Source organism: Octopus bimaculoides, chromosome 13 (assembly GCF_046866305.1).
Source record: "Octopus bimaculoides isolate indiv1 chromosome 13, ASM4686630v1, whole genome shotgun sequence".
Classification (NCBI taxonomy): Eukaryota; Metazoa; Mollusca; class Cephalopoda; order Octopoda; family Octopodidae; genus Octopus; species Octopus bimaculoides.
Genome location: NC_142940.1, coordinates 1,515,426 through 1,536,320, shown reverse-complemented (window position 1 = coordinate 1,536,320; position 20,895 = coordinate 1,515,426). Strand labels below are relative to the sequence as shown.

Sequence of the window (20,895 nt, the reverse complement as noted above, 5' to 3'; positions counted from 1 at the left end):
AATACCAGGGTATTTAGGAAACTTTAGTGTTTTAAGGCACAACATTGGTGCATATGTGTTCCTTTGAGGCCAAGTGCAACACATACACTCATTTTGTTTTTCTATGTAATAAAAAGAATAAAACATTTAAAATAGTCATGGTATGTCATAACAGTTTTGGCAATTTGTTTAGTATGTTATCGATTAAAACAGGTGAAAATTGTTGCATCAGTGAATCAAGGTTTATATATCAAAGTCTCAAGGGTCAAGATCCAGATATCAAAGGCTCAAGACATACATTAAGGGATTAAGAATGATGTAAAAATAGGTCATGATTTAAAAGGTCAGAGTTTATAGTCTGAGAGAGACAGAGGAAAAAATTTATTGATTCCAAAACAGTTTTCAAACAATCAATCATATGATAAACATTGATGAGATTAGAAGGGTTGAGTAGAAAGATGTTACTGGAATGTCTGGAAGGGAAAATTAAACAACTTTTAATCGATAACATTAATTAAAAAATATTAATCTTTTTAGACTTAAAAGTTGAAAACAGTTTTAGTTATCATAGCTTGTTACTTTATATCCACAACTGATGTCCTGTTGAGTATTTGGACATTTAAATTCTATATGCTTCAGGACAGCTAATGTAGAAAATGAGTTCTAGAATTTGGGGGAAATTTTATCTGGAATGGAGTATCAACCTATCATATTTACACATACGGATACACACAACAAAGTACATATCACATACAGACACACACACAAACACAAACAAGTACATAGAGAGAACAAAACATCAATATATACATACATCCCAAATAAATATGTATACTCACAGACACACACATACACATCCATGAGTATATATTCATACACACACACATGCGTATGCACACACACACACATGCACGCAGTCAATTCTTTAATGAATCAATCTACACTCTATTTACATAACATATTCAATTTTATCTTCATCTGAGTTTTACACTGTACACACACACACACACATATATACACACACACATGTACACACACACACATATATATATATACACACACACATACATACACAGATGTTCATAAACTAACAACAAAATGTAAATGAACATATTCACATATATACAGTGTATAATATACAATACTTAACATATACATCAAACATTATATACACTTGATAGTCAATATATACATAATATCACATTATATATACATTTCACACTCATTGCTCTTTGCCATCACTCAGGTCAACAAACACACATTAAATATATATACATATATACAAATATATTCTCTAAACAAACCAAGCTTATCAATAAATGCCTAATAAACATTCTTAGCTTATTAATACAATTATTTGTTTAATTGAGATTTTACAATTCCTAAAACACAACAGAAGCCATTTTGTTTGTTTTTTTTTAATTTGAAAGGTCTTTGAGAATTGGAAAGCAATCTCCGGTGTGGGATAGAAAGAAGGAAGAATTGAGTGTGAAACCTAAGAGACATCAATTTACTTCAGTTGGTAAAGAATATCTTGAAATATTGAGGTGGGGGACGGGGAGGAAAGGGGAATACAATTTGTTAGGGTAACAGAAAATGATCTGGAAAGGGGACATGGACATCGAGGTTATCATGAAACAGAAGAAGGTGGCTTGGGGGTGGGGGCCAACAAAATATTGATCAGTAATTAATTATATTGGGGACTCTATCAAAGACACACTAACATGCACACACACACACACATAAACAAACACACAAGCATGCATACATATCAATATACATTACATCACACACAAATATACAGAGTGTCCATACATTATCTTAACAACTTCCACACTTCAAATTGTAAAGGTAATTTATGGACACCCTGTGTACTCCTGCAAGAAGACTGTACAATAATATACAAGGTTAATGATAATTAAAATTGTAAAAAAATGAATCTATTAATTATGAAAAAGTTTCTAAGGGAAAGAAGAAGCCATGAAACTGAGACTTTAGAATATGTGTGTGTGTGTGAGTATGTGCGCGTGTGTGTGTTTATATGCATGTATGTGTTGTGTGTGTGTATTTGTATGTTTGCTGTGCATGTGTGTGTCGTGTGATGTAGTAACAAACACTCTCTCTCTCTCTCTCTCTCTCTCTCTCTCTCCGATCTGGTACATACCCTTCACTAAGACTAGCTATGGTTCAACTAAGTTTGCGAGTCAGACACTCGTTAATAAACATCGTTACTAGATTCCAATCCTGGTCTTATACAGCAGCATCAGTGGAAGAAGGAGATAACGTTGGAAATACTAAACTTTGGTCTGTCTAAAGTGACTTGGTACCTTTCCCTAAAACCGTGGTCTTCTCACTGACTGAGCTCACAGGAGGCGTTAAGAGACTGCTCAGATTGTTTGCTTTGGAGAATCTACAAAATAAAGACATAAAAACACAATCAGATTAGAAAAACTAAAAAGGTTCCTCCTGACATACAATCAGGTTTTTTAGTTTCTAATTAATAAGTCATTGATTTTATTCACTGCTATTTAGAGTTGCAATGAAAGCGACTCAAACAAGCAGCACCTACAACTAGAACTGGCTCATGAAGAGGAGCAAGGACTGTCCAGTGCATTTAGCTTTAGTTTGACCCTTTTGTTGCCAACCCCTGCTGAAGAAAACAGTAAACCAAATGGAAAATGACTGAGGAATGAAACTCAAAAGTGGGGAAAAGTTAAACTTATTTCAACGAAATCAACTGAAGAGAAAATAATAACTTACTTGGATGGACTTGTGGATCTGGAAATACTTGAATAATCTCCAGTAATTGGTGGGGAAATACCATGACGACGAAGTTCTTGTACAGCACGCTCACTAATTAGAAAAAAAATAGGGACTCTTAGAAGCCTGACTGATAATGGCTTGCATGATAAATTCTTCACGGAATTCATTGCTAACTCTAACTTTCTGACACCAATCCTATACATGGTAAACACATCTGTCATAAATCATTCATCTGCAGATAGCTTTCATAGCAACCACCAAACTACACATGGTACTTTATCAAAGGCTTTCTGCAAAGTCAATGAGTATCATCTAGAGCTAGGAATTCCTTCTGTGGTTGGTTTACAAGAAAGCTGTGTCAGAAGTATCCCACCCTAACCCTAACCCTAACCCTAACACAAACCTGAACAGCATCTTCTCTAAACTAATTCTTTTCCTAATTAGCTCTTTCTCTTGCATTTATAAGATGGTCGAAGAAGGAAGATATGGAATCTTAAAGAGTCAGTGAAAGCCACAGGTTTAGAGAAACATTTGACAAACGGGAAGAGGAGAAGGAAACTTAGGATACAGAGGGTAGTCTCTTAAGGGTCACCAAATAGATCTTTAGTTGGGGCATGGTTCAAGGCAGGTGGAAGGGGACATTTTGATGGAAGAGTACTGTAGATATACCCATACAAAATTAAGAAACAGGATTAGAAAAATTGGAAGAAAGTCGGTAGCAAAGAACTTTTCTAAAGTAGCTAAAAAAATTGGTATTTATGTGGATGACATCTCTAGGTTATTTAACCAATTCTAGTTTACTAGTCTAATAAGTCTACATACTTGTACATTCACTTCTATTACTACTTCAGTAAGTTCAGGGTAAAATCTGACTTGCTGAAGAGACCATAATAAGACCAGAACACATACAGTTATTTCCCATGCATTTAAGATAATCACTAATATCAGTTTTTTTTCTCCCTGCTTAATTAGCTCTAATTAAATTTTCTGTAATTATAACAATAACTAATTAGTTGGGTTTTTTTTAAGTCTGTAGCAAAATTGATGATGAACTTCCCAGATAGCTATGATCTGGATGATGAGAGAAAAAAACGATAAATTTCACAAGTGATTTTTATAAAAACTAAAATGTTGCTATTTTAACAGCAACTTATTGCATACCGTTCAAATTTCTCACTGGTTAGCTGTCGTCGGAAGCGTTCTATATCTCCTTCCAGTTCAATATTCCTTGTCCGAAGAGAAGCAATGTCTCTGCTCTGGCTTTGACTAAAAGAAGACAAAATTATTTATTTTTGATGCAGATTATGAAGACCCAACAAGCCAAATGCTAGCAAAAAGTCTCTTCTTCTGGGTCAGGAGCAAAACTTAAGGGTTGCTGCCCTTAACACTGGCATGATGAAAGGTGAGTGTAGGGAGATGGAGAAGCTGCAAGGGTGGAGAAGATGAGTGGATGAGGAGTGAGTAGAAGAGATTAAATGAAGGAGATTTTCAGTTGGACCCCTCACAGGATAGAACCATTTTAAATCCTAAGTCTGCTGCACCAAGCCTGACCTAGGGTTAAACAACAATAGCAATATATAACAGACAACCAAGAAATAGTGAGCTAAGGGAACCTGTATGTGGTTATTCAACTTGCTAGAAATAGGAACCAAATTGCTTTTAAATCACTTTATACTTCTTAGAAAATGTATGTGTTAGACAATGTAGTGGTAGGTTCCTTGGATTTAGGAAAAAGATGGGATGGTCATGGCCGGCTCAATTTGAGTTAAGTTGGGGGTTAACCAGCAGCAACAACAGAAGCACCAACAACAATAACAACAACAACAACAGCAGCAACAACAACAGCAATATCAAGACAACAAGGAAGGCTCTATGCAAACACTTGATTTGCTGGACATAGCAGTCAAATCTCCATCAAGTCATAAATTCATGTCTTTTGGAAAGAACACATTGAATATTGCAGTCCTAGAAACACTACATCTAAGGGGGGGATTAAAAAAAAAAAAAACAAGGTGGTCACTTCTGGAACGCCTCTTGTCCTAAGACTAACCTAAGGCAAAACAACAACAACGAAATACATTTTCAATAGACGTGACTCACAGTTTACTTTCATTAAGAGTCAATCGATCTTTTAACTGTTTCAGTTCAGCATTACGTTCTTGAAATTCCAATTGGGAATGGAATTCCTTTTCTCTGTTATTCTGAAGCAATTCTTCCAAATTTTTAACACTTTTTCTTTCGGTAGAAAGCTGTTCGCGTAATGTGTCGGCCTCTTGTTTCATATCAAGGATTTGGGAATGTAACTGGCAGGAAAATAGAAAATCACTTAATTTTCCATCAGAAGAATTCCATTGAATAAGACAATGATTAGAAAAACACTTCTATATGGAATTACTACAACAGGTGAAACAGAATATAAAAGAAGAGCAGGTGCCAACACAGGTACGAGGCAACAACTCATCGGATTCATTAGAAAGTTGGATGGAGGGCCTTGCAGTATTTGTTGCAGTTCTCCTAGCCTTGGGTTCAAATTCAGTAGAGGTTGAATATACCTTTCATTGTTTTGAAGTTGATACATAAAGTGACTGGGGTCATACATGTCTATATATACACACACATGTAGATAACAGGCAAAAACATCCTCTTCAAGATTTGTATTAAAGGCAAAGAAGTTTTCTGTGAAACTTATATCTCAATGAATGAGACAAAAGCACAAATAAAGAATTATCCCAAATATATAAATATATATAAATATATATAAATATATAAATATATATAAATATATATAAATATATAAATATATATAAATATATAAATATATATAAATATATAAATATATATAAATATGTAAATATATGCATCAATTTGATGCACAGTTTTAGTATTATTGACTGTTATGAACATTTGAACTTGTTAACATCGAAAATTTTAAACATGTTTTTCTAATTCATAATTATAAATTTGTCTGTTATGAACATTTAAACTTGTCAACATTGAAACTTTTAAAGATGTTTTTTCTTATTCATAATTCTGAATTTTTACCATTGATAAACAAAAAATATTGTTGAAACCAGTTTGGTACATATGTAAATAAATTTATCTTAAACAATTACAAGTTTTTCAAATTTAGGTGCATTTTCAACAACAAATTTGCTTATACATTTATATATATATATATATATATATATATATATATACACACACACACTGACATCAGATATCTCAAAAGTAAATAGGCACTCCTCATTGTGTGCGTGTGTGTGTGTAATATATAAAGAGAGAGGGGAGGAATCTATTTACTTTCAAGATGTCCGTGTGTGTGTGTGTCTATGTATAAATGAACACACTCAGTGCACAAGGTGCATTCTTTCCCAATTGTGGAATTGCTTCTGTGACACTCCTCCCTGGCAAAAATTTCTCTCCTTAGACTTGAAATTCCACACCTGGGAGCCAAATACCACCCATTTGAGAATCATTGGAACAGGTGCTTGTGTTCTTCCTCATACCACTGATATAAACATTTATGGAACTGGATTTTTGAAATCTTTGAATTTATTTCAAAACAACTTCAAAAAAGAAAATCTGCACCTCTTTGGATCTTGCTTCAACATTTTAATAAAAGGATTCGAATGGATTTCACTGGTCAGCAAATATTTAACATAAACTCTCTTACTTGGCCCCCAACATTGCCTGGGAATAGATACAATGAACCCCCTCACCCCCACCCAAACCGCAAAAATCTATTACATACACAAAACATTTATTGATGTGATGATTTAATTGAATAAACTTGATTAGTTTAATTAGCCCTACCTGTTCTTTTTCCACAGAAACAGCTGTAACCTGTCTCTGTAATGACTCTTTGGATGCTTCCAAGCGGCAACAAAGATCTCGGACAGCATTAATATCTTGAGTCAAATTTTGTTTCTCATCATCATACTGCTGAAGATTCTCTTCTAGTTTTGACAAAGTACGATTCAAATTGGAAACTTGGAGTTCATAAGCTTGCTGTGCTCCGAGGTGCTATAAAAGACAAAGGACAATATTGTAAAGATCTTCTGGTTTTTCCATCTCATATGATCATAAGATCAGATCTTATGGATGTGTTTGTATTTTGCCGGGAGAGACTTGATCCAACCAGAAGCACTAAAGTGGAATGGGAACTTCTTTTCTTTGATTTTGGAACAGTCCAATCTTGAGTTGCCATTATTGGATTCAACCTTATTGTTTGGATGATTTGGAAAATATCACAAAGAATACAAAAAGCTGCATATTTACAAAGTGAAAACAACAACAAGAGTTTCATATTTTGGCACAAGACCAGCAATTTTTTGCAGGAAGGTGGGAGGTGATTTAGTTGATTACATCAAGTTCATTAATTTATTTTTGGGATTAATTATTACGCTACTGGATTGGGTGCTAAAATCTATAAAGAATTGAAGACGTAAGGAAAATGTATTTCAAACTAACCTCATGAATTTCTATATCCATGCGTTCCATCTTCTCTTTAAGCATTCTAATTTCAGATTCTTTCGAAATAACTTCTAAACGAAGATTTGAACCCTCAGTCTCCAGTTGATGATTGGTATTTTGGTACTGCTCCGCTTCAGCAGACAAAGTACGATATTGCTCCAACAAGTCAGAGCGTTCCTGTTCCTGAAAGAGACACAACCAATTTTGCTTTGTTTCAAATTTACTTTAAATCTCTTCTAAATTAGGAACATTTCTGACATTAATCCAAAATATTCACAGAACTTTTAAAGTAAAACACTGACCTTTGATGACAGCAAATCGCCAACTCTTTGCACTTCCATCATGTAGCTTTGAATTTGCTTCTTTAAAGAATCTTTCTCTTCTAAACAATTTTGCAGATCTTTATTGATGACCTGACAGAAAACAGAGGGAAAACATCTTCAAGTCTCACCAACATATCGCAACACATTAATACAAAACTATTTTGCTTATTCTTCTCATTTTCAGCATATAAATTGCCTCATCATCCATCCATCCAATTTTAGACATAATTATCTGTAACTTGACACAATAAAGTGTTCCCTGAGGATCCATTGAATAATTGAGCATCAAAATGCATTTGGGACATCTATCACAGGGCTCTAAACAACCAGAATGGTGAAATGCACGTAAGAACTTTAATGTCAACCTGTGTTTATCCTTATTTCCCAAACATTTGCTCTGTGGCTTATAACTAGTAATATTACTCAGATTAGTAGTCAATTAACAGTTTTACAGGAAGCAGACTGGATTAGGTTAATCTATGTGGAACTCTAAACTTTAAAGTACATTTATTTGTACACATAATTTCTACTTCAACTTGCTCCCAAATGGCCACAATTATGATTTCAGTGGGCTTGATGAATCTTCTCAAGCACAGCATATCACCAGAGACCTTGGTCACTAGTCGTTGCCTCTGTAAGGCCCAAAGTTTGAACATCATGCTTCACCACCTCGTATATATATGTCCGAATTATTAAATGAATAGCATTAAAATTCTGTAGAACTATTTTACAAGCAAAAATTTCCTACTTGATTTTCACTGGTCATTACAGCTAAGTCTTCTTGAAGCCGTTTATTCTCACGTAGAACTGCATCTTTATTGCGACTGGTTTCATTGAATTCATCAGACATCTTATCAAGCTGCCTCTTTATACTCTTCATCTCACGTTCTTTTAGAGAAAGACTGCTGTTCACATGTCTACAACAAAACAACAATGACAGAATATTACAACAGAAGAAGAATGACAAAATATTACAACAGCAGAACGACAGAATATTACAACAGCAGAATGACAGAATATTACAACAGAAGAATGACAGGATATTACAACAGAATATTACAACAGAAGAAGAATGACAGAATATTACAACAGAATATTACAACAGAAGAAGAATGACAGAATATTACAACAGCAGAAGAACGACAGAATATTAACCCTTTGGCATGCAGATTATTCTGTCCAATGTAATGCTAATTTATTCAGATTGTTTTGTGTTAATCAGACATTATCTCAGAGTTTCAAGATTTCAATGATGTGAGTGTTTATTTTTAGAATGACATTGTAGGATAAGTGTAAGAGGCCAGTATTAGTAAGGGCGTCCAGGCATAAAAAACCATGCCTAAACAGACAGTGGAGCTGAGCACCATCCACTGCTTCATCAGCTCCTGTCAAACCATCCGAACCCATGCTAGCATGGAGAGGAGGAGGAGGAGGAGGAGGAGGAAGAGGAGGAGGAGAGGATTGGATTGTAAAGAAGCCACTCACTCAAGCTGAGATTCAAGCTGACTGATTTGCACTTTAAATTCGCTTATGGTTCTGTCCTGAAAAAGACAAAAAGAAAACAATGAAAGCACATAAGGGAAACAAGTTGAACTCAGTGAACCGTTCTAAGAAACCATAGAATTGAACTTCCATACTCATGACTAATGAGAGGATAACAACAACAACAATAATAATGGTTTCCTTTATTAGCCACAGGGGTTTAGATGAGAGGAACAGACAACAAGAAGGATAGTGAACAATTTGTGTGGAGATTTATATAAAGGACGGGGGAGAAGAAATGGGAAAGACTGTGAAATGCAATAAAAGTATGCAAAGTATGTGATCACATGACTGATGCAGTCCTCTCTGATATGGGAGAAACTTCAGCTGGGGCCAATCAAGGAACTCCCACAGACCCAGGATTATCCTGACCACCAAACATCTGAGTAGTAGTAGTAGTAGTAGTAGTAGTAGTAGTAGTAATATGAACAACAACAACAGCAATAATAATTCATATTATTTCATTTTTTATTCTTTCATATTTTTTTAAATATATAATAATAATAATGATAATAATAATAATAATCCTTTCTACGAAAGGCACAAGGCCTGAAATTTGTGGGGAGGGGACAAGTTGATTACATTGATCTCTATGTTTAACTGATACTTATTTAATCAACCATGAAAGGATAAAAGACAAAGTCAACCTCAGCAGAATTTGAACTCAGAATCTAAAGATTAGAAGAAATGCCACTAAGCATTTTGCCTGATGTGCTAACGAGTCTGCCAGCTCGCCACCTTTTAATAATAATAATAATAATCCTTTCTACTGGAGGCACAAGGCCTGAAATTTGGGGGAAGGGATTAAGTTAATTACATTGATCCCCAGTACATAACTGGTACTTATTTAATTGACCCCGAAAGCATGAAAGGCAAAGTCGATCTCGGTGGAATTTGAACTAGCAGAGTTGCTTCACACAAACAATAACAATTCCAAGTTGTGTGGACGTAGACAAAACCGAATTATATGAAAACAAAAGGAGTGGAGATGTAACACAATAAACTAAAAGAAATTAAAAAGAATCTCCAAAATAATTACAGCTCATTATGAGCTGACGACATAATGCCACAGAAATAATTAACAAACCTTTGCAAGAAGTTCCTCTCTAAAAACAGCCAAACGTTCTGTTTTTTCATCAACAGTCATCTGTAAAGAATCTTTCTCTCGATCCATGGCATTAATCGTAGACTGGAGCTGGTTGATTTCATTGCGACTCTGGTGTGAAACTTTCTCATATTCTTGCAGTTGTTCTTCTAAATTGCTTATTTTGTGCGTTTGATTACGAATGTCTTCTTCACGATGGTTTAAACGGCGTTGGATTTCAGACAAAGAACGCTCTGCCTCTTCAGCTAAAAGTCTTTTAAAGAAATAACATTTCATATTTTATAGAAAAATGAGTCAGTAGATTCTGAAGAATGAAAAATTCCAAACGTGTGTGTGTGTGTGTGAGAGAGATTAGAATGACAAAGGAATAAATGATTATCTTAAGTACTTCATCAGCTTACATCTGTTTCTGCTATAGGACGCAATGCACTCATGGTTGAATGCTTGTGTATCACTTTCCATAGCTTCAAAACAGCTGAACCAAATGTATATTGAGTTCTAACACCAGGTTAGTAGTATCACTAAGCCTAAGCAAAATAATAAAATATATTACACCTACCCACCCACACACACAAATGGTTTTCATTTTTCCTCTAATGTAATATATATATATATATATATATATATATATATATATATATATATAAGAATTTAAGGATTGGAGAAAAAGCATGTTATAATTGCATACTTTATTCCTACATATGTTTCAAAGGATTACAACCTGTGTGATCCATAGGGATCTTTGACCCGATTCTCTAACGGTTTTTTTCAAATGAATCAAGTCATAACCTTATCCATCTATTGTTTTCATAATCGGTCATAATGTCTTACATTTAAGATGATTCCCATGCTTTCCCTGATGAGAAGGTTACAATTTTAATATCAAAGATCCCTATGGATCACACAGGTTGTAATCCTTTGAAACATATGTAGGAATAAAGTATGCAATTATAACATGCGTTTTCTCCAATCCTTAAATTCTTAAATATACTCAAATACCCAAAATTTCAAGGAGTTCCTGCCTTAAAAACAGTCTTCTAGTCTCAGATTTAGTAGTTGATAAAGAGACAGATGAATTAGAAATGAATTACAACTCTTACAACTCTATGACCCCACTATGCTTCATGCGATTCTTAGAAGTTGTAGTCTATTCTTAGCTACAATGGAGACAACATTAATTTCAACACAAAACCATGTATTCAGCATGAACGACACAACACAGTAGCAGAATATAAACAGATACGACCGAATGACCAACGTACATACAGACTCAAAACATGTCCGGTTCTACTTCATGACATCGACACAATATTTCTCACAGTTATTTTGTGTTCTTTGCTACATTGGTTTCTATTAACCCATTTATTCTATCAGAAGAATTTTTATTCATTAAGATAGAAGAAATACACATAATTATATATATATATATATATATATATATATATATATATATATATATATCATACACAAACACACATATACAGGAATGGTAAAGATAGTGAAGTTAAAGAGAAAGTAGTTCTGAAGAGGTGAGGAATTTACCTCTAGTAGCACCTTGTAATGGTGCTAGCATTAGTTCTGGTGATGGAGCTGATGATATGGTGATGGTGCTGATGGTGGTGGTGGTGGTGGTGGTATGGTAATGGTGCTTATAATGGTATAGTGACAGTAGTAGTTGTGGTGGTAATGATAATAGAAAAACAAACAAAACAAAACCAGCATATCACCACCACCACCACCACCACCGGCTTTGTCATCAGCATCATCATCCTCATCAACAATACCACCACCACCACCACCACCACTACCATCACCTTCATGATCAGAATCATCATCCTCACCATCATCACCTTCATCACAATCACCATCACCATCATCATCATCATCATCCTCACCTCATTTGTGTTGCTGTCATCCTTTGTTTGGAAAGTTCTTCCTGTGAATCCTGATATTGAACTGCCTGATTCTTGATTCGCTCTTCCAACGAATGGACGTCATCTTTCAGATTGTTGACACGTAACTGCAACTCATCTCGCTCAACTTCACTCTGTTTGTTGTTGTTGTTGCATAAATTACAGAAAAGAAAATGTAAGTAGTAGTAGTAGTAGTAGTAGTAGTAGTAGAGAACCACAAACATGTCTACAGAAGTAAACTCAATAAAGAAACCAAACCCACCAAAACAGTCCCAGGTCATTATAATCAACCAAATTCACTGAAGGTAGGTGCCCCAGCATGGGCACAGACCAATAAATGGAACCAGTAAAATAATAATAATAATAATAATCCTTTCTACTAAAAGCACAAAGCTTGAAATTTGCAGGGAGGGGACTAGTTGATTCCGCTGACCCCAGTGCTTTACTGGTCCTTATTTTATTGACCCCCAAAAGGATGAAAGGTAAAGTCAAGCTTAGCAGAAATTGAACTCTGCTTGCTTATTTCACCAGTTTTAACAGATAAAGCAGACAAAGGTACAAACGAAATAACTCACTAGACTTAACTGGCAACTGAGATCTTCCACTTTCTGTTCCAGATGAGCTCGTTCGGTTAACGATGAATCTGTGGACAGCTGGAAAGAAAGAAAGAATCCAAGAAAATGTTAAAATATTTTGGAAGTACCAGATCTATTTTTAGAATCCAATTTTGTGCACTATTGTGTGTGTGTGTGTGTGCGATTATATCATCCTTTTATTCCCATTTTCATGTTGGCATGAGTTGGACAGTTTAACAGGAGAGCAGGAACTGGCAAGGCTAAGAGATGGCAAGGACAGGAGATGACAAGGACATGCAAATATATATATATATATATATATATATATATATATATATATATATATATATATATATAGATACACACATATACATACATATATATATATATGTATATATACATATATGTATATATACATATATATGTATATTTATTTTTACATATAGGTCAAGCAACTATGCAGAACCCCTTCCCTCCATGTTGATATGCACACACATGCACATTTCCTATTTTCATATATTTCTCTACTGTGGGTCTCCTCCCATAGATTTATGTATCTGCAGGGTGTGGTGGTGGATTTGAAGTGTGGGACAGTTTTCCTCTGTCATTAACTTCTTTTCTACTCAAAGAGATAACAGAATTTACTTATTGCTTCCTCATTAGAGTTCATGACATCTAAAAAATTATTTACCCCCCCCCCCCCCCCACCGCCCTATCATTTATGAGTATAAGTAGGTACATTAAAAGAACCTTCTTCCTGTCTTTTCTGATAGAATTCCTGGCCTGGACAGGGTTGAAGGAGACGCAATTAGAGATAGCTTCTTATAACATCAATCAATAATTACCTTATAGATGTTAGATAAAGGCTTTCAGTGTTTCAGTTTGTTTTTCCTTCTAATCAGAAGTGTTTTCAATGAGTTGTTTTTTTATATTTATTGTTATTTAATACCCATCCCCAGTGATCTAGCAGATATATATATTTATATAATTAAAGGTGTTTCAACCATTTCTATCATGTCTTTTATTTATATATATATATATATATATATATATATCGGGATGGCACCTGTGCCCAGCGTCGCCTTTCTGGCACTTGTGCCCGTGGCATGTGTAAGGACTTTTGAGCGAGATTGTTGCCAGTGCCCCTTGACTGGCTCTTGTGCGTATGGCACATAAAATACACCATTTTGAGCGTGGCCGTTACCAGTACCTCCTGACTGGCGCTCGTGCAGGTGGCACGTAAAAAGTACCCACTACATTCTCGGAGTGGTTGGCGTTAGGAAGGGCATCCAGCTGTAGAAACTCTGCCAAATCAGATTGGAGCCTGGTGTAGCCTTCGGGCTCCACCAGTCCTCAGTCAAATCGTCCAACCCATGCTAGCATGGAAAGCGGACGTTAAACGATGATGATGACGATAATGATGTTATATATGTATATATACATCATCATCATCATCATCATCGTTTAACGTCCGCTTTCCATGCTAGCATGGGTTGGACGATTTGACTGAGGACTGGTGAAACCGGATGGCAACACCAGGCTCCAGTCTGATTTGGCAGAGTTTCTACAGCTGGATGCCCTTCCTAACGCCAACCACTCAGAGAGTGTAGTGGGTGCTTTTACGTGTCACCCGCACGAAAACGGCCATGCTCGAAATGGTGTCTTTTATGTGCCACCCGCACAAGCCAGTCCAGGGGCACTGGCAACGATCTCGCTCGAAAATCCTACAGGAGCCAGTCAGGCGGTACTGGCAACGGCCACGCTCAAAATGGTGCATCTCATGTGCCACCCGCACAAGAACCAGTCCAGGGGCACTGGCAACGATCTTACTTGGCTTGCCGGGTCTTCTCACGCACAGCACATTTCCAAAGGTCTCGGTCAGTAGTCATCGCCTCGGTGAGGCCCAATGTACGAAGGTCTTGCCTCACCACCTCAGCCCAGGTCTTCCTGGGCCTACCTCTTCCACGGGTTCCCTCAACTGTTAGGGTGTGGCACTTTTTCACGCAGCTATCCTCCTCCATTCTCACCACATGCCCATACCAGCGCAATCGTCTCTCTTGCACGCCACAACTGATGCTTCTAATGTTCAGCTTTTCTCTCAAGATACTTACACTCTGACGGGTATTCACATTGACATTACACATCCAACGGAGCATACTGGCTTCATTCCTTGCGAGCTTACGTATGTCCTCAGCAGTTACAGCTCTGTTTCACTGCCATGTAGCATGGTTGTTCGTACGCATGCGTCATACAGTCTGCCTTTTACTCTGAGTGAGAGTCCCTTTGTCGCCAGCAGGGGTAAGAGCTCTCTAAACTTTGCCCAGGCTATTCTTATTCTAGCAGCTACACTTTCAGCGCACCCACCCCCACTACTAACTTGGTCGCCCAGATAGCGGAAGCTATCGACTACCTCTAGTTTTTCACCCTGGAATGAGATAGAAGTTGTTTCCTGTTTGTTTACAGTCTTTATTGCACCTGAACATCTGCCACAAACAAAAACTAACTTGCTAGTTAACCTGCCTTTGATGTTGCTGCACCTCTTATGTGTCCATAGCTTGCACCGGGTACATCTTATAGAGTTACTACCTACTCCTTTTCTACATACTGAGCAGGGCCATCTACCTGAAGGGGTTTGTGTTTTATCTACCTTCCTACTTATTAGGATTTTGGTTTTAGCTAGGTTGACTCTAAGGCCCTTCAATTCTAGACCTTGCTTCCACACCTGAAACTTCTCCTCTAGTTCTGATAGTGACTCCGCAATTAGGGCAAGGTCATCAGCATAGAGGAGCTCCCAGGGGCAACCTGTCTTGAACTCCTCTGTGATTGCCTGGAGGACTATGATAAATAAGAGGGGGCTGAGGACGGAACCTTGGTGGACCCCTACCTCTACCCGGAATTCATTGCTGTACTCATTTCCAACCCTCACCTTACTGGCAGCATCTCTGTACATGGCTCGCACAGCTCTCACTAACCATTCTTCTATCCCAAGTTTCCTCATTGACCACCAGATAAGGGATCGGGGGACCCTGTCAAAGGCTTTCTCCATGTCAACGAAAGCCAGGTACAGAGGTTTATCCTTAGCTAGGTATTTCTCCTGCAACTGTCTCACTAGAAATAAGGCATCAGTAGTGCTTTTACCTGGCACGAACCCAAACTGCATCTCATCTAAATTGATTCGCTCCCTAATTAGTTGGGCTATGACCCTCTCTGTAACTTTCATAACCTGATCTAACAGCTTGATGCCTCTGTAATTATTTGTATCTAAAGCGTCACCTTTACCTTTGTAGCAGTTGACTATGATGCTGCTACACCAGTCATTGGGTATGACTCCTTCGTGTATCACCTGGTTCGTAATACGGGTGACTAGGCTATAGCCAACACTGCCAGATATTTTGAGCATCTCTGCAGTGATTCCTGATGGGCCGGGGGCTTTCCCGGTCTTCATACTCTTAATTGCTTTATCTGCTTTCCCGGTCTTCATACTCTTACATATAGATATATATGTATATATACATATATATATGTATATATACATATATATATATATATATATATATATATATATATATATATATATATATATATATATATATATAATTCAACACATGAATTCACATCAAGAATCTTGCAAAACGAATATATAAATGTAATATATATATATATATATATATATATATATATATATATATATATATATATATATATATATATACATACACATAATATATACATAATGTGTGTGTGTGTGTTGAGGAGGGATGAGGGGGGCGTGTTCTGAGGAGGGTGAATGAATTAAATAGAGCAAGAAAAGTAGGTAGACCGAGGAAAACATACTTGAAACCTAAAAATCCAATCAACCAACAAATATATATTTCTTAACCTTTTTGTTGAGATGTTCTGTGTTTCTTTCAATTACTTTAAATATAACAAAGAATTTATTAAAATAACTTAGTCATCATTCAGCTGGTGTTAGGAACATGAATTGTGACTAAGGTTTGGTGGAAGATTTTAATTCAAAACTTATGAAAACAAGACATTTGTATGCCAGAGCCAGTTTCAGCCAGGTTGGTAAAGAAACAGTTAAACCAGCTCATCTTGAAGGGACTTAGTGAGGTGTATTCTTGCATTTGGCTGATATCTTAGTTTTGAGAACAACCTCAAAAGGCGTTATTAATGACCTCTTTTTTCCTATAAATGATAATAAAAATATAAATTCATTAAAGAAAAAATCTGAAGACTACAGCTTACCCGAAGCCTTTCTTGTAAGCTGTCTCTCTCCGTCATTATTCTCTGAAGGTCAGCTGAGGCATTGTCTCGTTCATTCTCCACTTGGCGCAACACGGCTTGAGCAGCTAACGATGTTTTGGGTGATTTAGGAGACCGAAGTATTTCTCGTCTCAATTTCTGGAGTTCCTCCTTGGCCTTTAACGAAATGATGAGATAATTTATTACAGATAATTAATTAGAGAGCAATTAAAGGAAATGAAACTGTAGTAGAAGAATCAGATAACAGAATAAAGAGGCAGAAAATAGGTTTCCATTCCATCCACCGACACTGCTCAGAAACTAATCAAAGGATGGCGCTGAAACAGAAAAGCCATAATCCAAACTGTTTTATCAAGAGTTCTTGGAATATATTGTCAAGAATTATTCTACAATAAAACTATACAATGGTTTCAACAAATAACAGCACTAAACATTTAACACAATAATAATTCCTTTTGACTTCGGCACAGGACCAATTGTTAATGGAGTCACCACGTAGACAAATGATTCAACTCAACTACCTACTCCAGGTAAACAGGTGAGACAATATTTAACGTTGCTATCCTCACCCCTGCCCTGCACCAATTGTGTGACTAGAGAACCCACAATTCAGAAGAGGACTCAGTACATTTGGAATGCATTGTATATTAGAATTTACTCAGACACACACACACACACCACCACCACCACCATACACACACCGCACATACAGATTGCACCTGGCAACTGAAAACGAAACAAACAATAAAACAAACAAATAAAAAAAAACATCATACCAAAAAAAAATTTCTCCCAGAAAAATGACACATGTTCAAGCAAACCACCTCCTCTCCACCACCACCCCACCACAGACACAAGAAAAACAAAGGAATGAGATAATTGATAAATGAGAACCAATCAAAGAACTTACTCCATCATACATGTCTTTGAGGTTGTCTCGTTCTTTAGTCAACACTTTTACATTGGCACGAACCTACAACAAAATAAAAATGTATTTGTAATAGCAAGAATGATGACGATGACGACGAGGATTCAAAGGCAAAAATATTGTGGGAAGAAGGAGCAGGTGTGGGTGTGTGGTAAGAGGTTTTGCTTCCCAACCACATGATTCTAGGTTCAGTCCCACTACGTGACACCATGGGCAAGTGTCTTGTACTGTAGCCAGAGGCCAACCAAAGCCTTCCGAATGGATTTGGTAGATGAAAACTGAGAGAAGCCCATCATGTATGTATGTATATATATATATATATATATATATATATAAGTTGAAAATATGTAAAGAAAGATATATATATATATATATATATGAATGTGTGTGTGCATGTGTTTGTGTGTGTGAGTGAGTGAGTGCATGTCTATGTCTCATTGTCTTTATATTGCATAACAGTTGTAAATGAATGTCACTAGCATACAAGCAGTGTCCTTCATTTCCAATAGTCTTCTGTGAAAAACATGCCTGGCCATGGAAGAGAAACAGGTGATGGTTGGCAACAGGAAAGGCATCCAGTCCACATTGTAAAGTGGTTGGCATTTGGAAGGGCATCCAACTGTAAAGAATCATGCCAAAACTGATCTCAGTCTACTCTGTACAGCGGTTGGTGTAAGGAAGGGCATCCAGCCATAAAAACCATGCCAAAGCAGTGAAGCATGGTACAGTCTTCTGCCTAGCCTTCAATTCACACACACACACACATACAATTCTTACCTCGTTCATATGACGTTCAAATTTCTCAAGCATGTCTTTCATCTTGTCCCTTTCTTCTCTTGCTTTCTGCAATTCTTCGTCATTGAAATTCTGGTTCTAACAATAAATGTTCAGAAACATGAGTGACAAATCATAACTGTTCATCTGAGCAACATAAAGGGTTGCTATCATCACTAGTAAAGAAAGAGCCAGCCATCAACTGCAAGCAAGTAGGGTTTGCTAGCATCTACCATGCTTTCACTAATTGTTTTAGGTGCCTGTGGAGTCATGAGCAGACACAGACAACCAGTCATCCACCTCCCATTTTTTGACCCAGTGGCACATTTAAGATGTGACAGATGATGTTGGAGAGGGCTGCACCAGCACCTAACAGGTTCTCATGTTCAGGAGAGGAGACTATAGCCTTGCTCAAGGACACAATGTCTTGTCCAGGAATTGAACCCACGCTATCATGATTGTGAGCCCCTAACCCCTAACCACTAGGCCAAGTATCTTTGTGCTTTCCTCATTATTAGTACAAATAATTCATTATGCAATCATTTCTGTGTGCTAGGGTAGGTGGGAACTTTGGAAATGGCTCATGGAGTAATAACCAAAACCTGCACAGTTCCCGGCTGCCCTTTGGCCAGGGATGCAGCAAAGTCATGGGACTGCAGCACAGTGGGCAGTGAAGGGGTTAGCAGAAGGGCTCAACTAAGCCAATGGTGCTTCTTACATTGATGCTGAGCAGAGGAATCCAAGAAGGTCAACGGTCAGAGTCACCAAGGTCAATCAAGAGAGTAACTGCAACACATCCGATGGAATCAACAAATAGAAGATTCATCATGACTCAAATCTCAAATCCAAATATGAATAATAGAATTGGATGGCAACAGAGTCGCAGGAACCTGTGAAAGAGTGCAGCTGGGTGGTGATAAGCTAAGGCAACGAAAATGGTTCAAACAATTAAAATTACATCGAATCGAATTAAAGAACTTTTCTCTCTCTCTCTCTCTCAGAATTCAAGTTCACAGTGCCGTGAAAGTGCTGTGGAAAACCATTCACAGTGTTCCTTTCCTTCAAGAAATAGGAACGGGTTAAGCCCGAGGCTGGCAACTTTTTCTCATGTAATATACTGTCCAAAGAAACGAGAGAACAAGGTAGACGTAGACAGATCCGTTGAATAGCATGGAACAGTTAAAAAGTAAATTAACCATGGCGAGAAAAACTTATTAGTTTAATGGTTAATTCTAAATACAAAGATTAAGGGAGATAACCCTTGCCAGAATGAGGCTAAATATACATATATTATGTTAATAATTGAATTCTAATTAGCTGACTTGAAAGAACAAGTATTTAGCTCTCTCTCAAATTACATTCTCCTAATATAAAGGGACACATGGGATAATTTAGTGCAAGATTTCTTGTGCACTGGAAACTGTTGGGAAGAATATGGCTGGAATATCTTCAACCATAGGTTTCTGCAATTAGGGGAGGCTAAATGGCAAAACTAAAGTAAAAAAACTGTCATTTACATTGAGGAAACAACTAATAATCAATCTGTGTGTGTGTTGCATGTACAATATTGTACACCAACTCAGGAATTTTTTTTTTCATTAATTTAGCAAGTATAGTGAAGTTTATACTTTGCTGAAGAGACTTAACAAAACTGAAACATGACTGGAATTATCTCCTACACTTGCCAAGTTTATTAAAATAATACAAATCATTGAGTGATATTGTCTTTTCCTCGTCATGCAATTATCTCTTATTAATTATTGATGCTCACTTCATTGGTTATGTTAACACTAAAACTAATTGAAGTCATTTAAGGTTGACATCCACTTCTTTTAGAAAGGTTTTCTCCCAAAGACAGCAGAAGAATGGAATCTCACCTTGTTAGATTGAGGACGTTTGGGACTCGTGGATCTCCTGATAGCTTTCAGCTGTTCGTATTCGGATTTAAAGTAATCACGTTCTTGCTCCAACAACTGACATATTCGTTCATAATGAGAAATTGTCTAAAAATATAAATATACAAACAACTATTGGTATGTGGAAACACACAACGAAACTTATACATATATATATACATATCTATATAGAAATAGACACACACTAACACACACACATATATATACACAGCTATATATGAAGTTAAGTTTTTTTAATTTCATTGTCATGACTAAATTCCTGTTTTTGTTCTGCACAAAAGAAATTCTCAGCTTTCAATAAAACATTAACCACAACACGGCGATCTTTCGGTACGAGT

At 36.6% G+C, this 20,895-nt stretch overlaps 1 protein-coding gene across 5 annotated transcripts in view; it reads right to left on the bottom strand.

Moving 5' to 3' along the window:
• Nucleotides 1–310: 310 nt before the first annotated feature.
• The window catches only part of LOC106868062 (centrosomal protein of 135 kDa), a 45,434-nt gene continuing 24,849 nt past the window's right edge, over nt 311–20,895 (bottom strand). For 4 of the 5 annotated variants that reach the window (XM_052972299.2, XM_014913171.3, XM_052972300.2 and 1 more), the window contains 16 exons: nt 20,519–20,644; nt 18,645–18,740; nt 17,850–17,912; nt 16,922–17,095; nt 12,674–12,751; nt 12,081–12,232; nt 10,168–10,438; nt 9,024–9,079; nt 8,287–8,455; nt 7,518–7,628; nt 7,213–7,398; nt 6,556–6,765; nt 4,843–5,045; nt 3,904–4,008; nt 2,740–2,832; nt 311–2,389 (listed from right to left, as the gene is read on the bottom strand). In XM_052972299.2, the coding sequence (XP_052828259.1) occupies nt 2,290–2,389; nt 2,740–2,832; nt 3,904–4,008; nt 4,843–5,045; nt 6,556–6,765; nt 7,213–7,398; nt 7,518–7,628; nt 8,287–8,455; nt 9,024–9,079; nt 10,168–10,438; nt 12,081–12,232; nt 12,674–12,751; nt 16,922–17,095; nt 17,850–17,912; nt 18,645–18,740; nt 20,519–20,644 (2,193 nt within the window). In that variant the 3' untranslated portion in view covers nt 311–2,289. The remainder of the gene's footprint in view (nt 2,390–2,739; nt 2,833–3,903; nt 4,009–4,842; nt 5,046–6,555; nt 6,766–7,212; nt 7,399–7,517; nt 7,629–8,286; nt 8,456–9,023; nt 9,080–10,167; nt 10,439–12,080; nt 12,233–12,673; nt 12,752–16,921; nt 17,096–17,849; nt 17,913–18,644; nt 18,741–20,518; nt 20,645–20,895) is intronic. The other variant, XR_016243931.1, reaches the window with a different exon arrangement.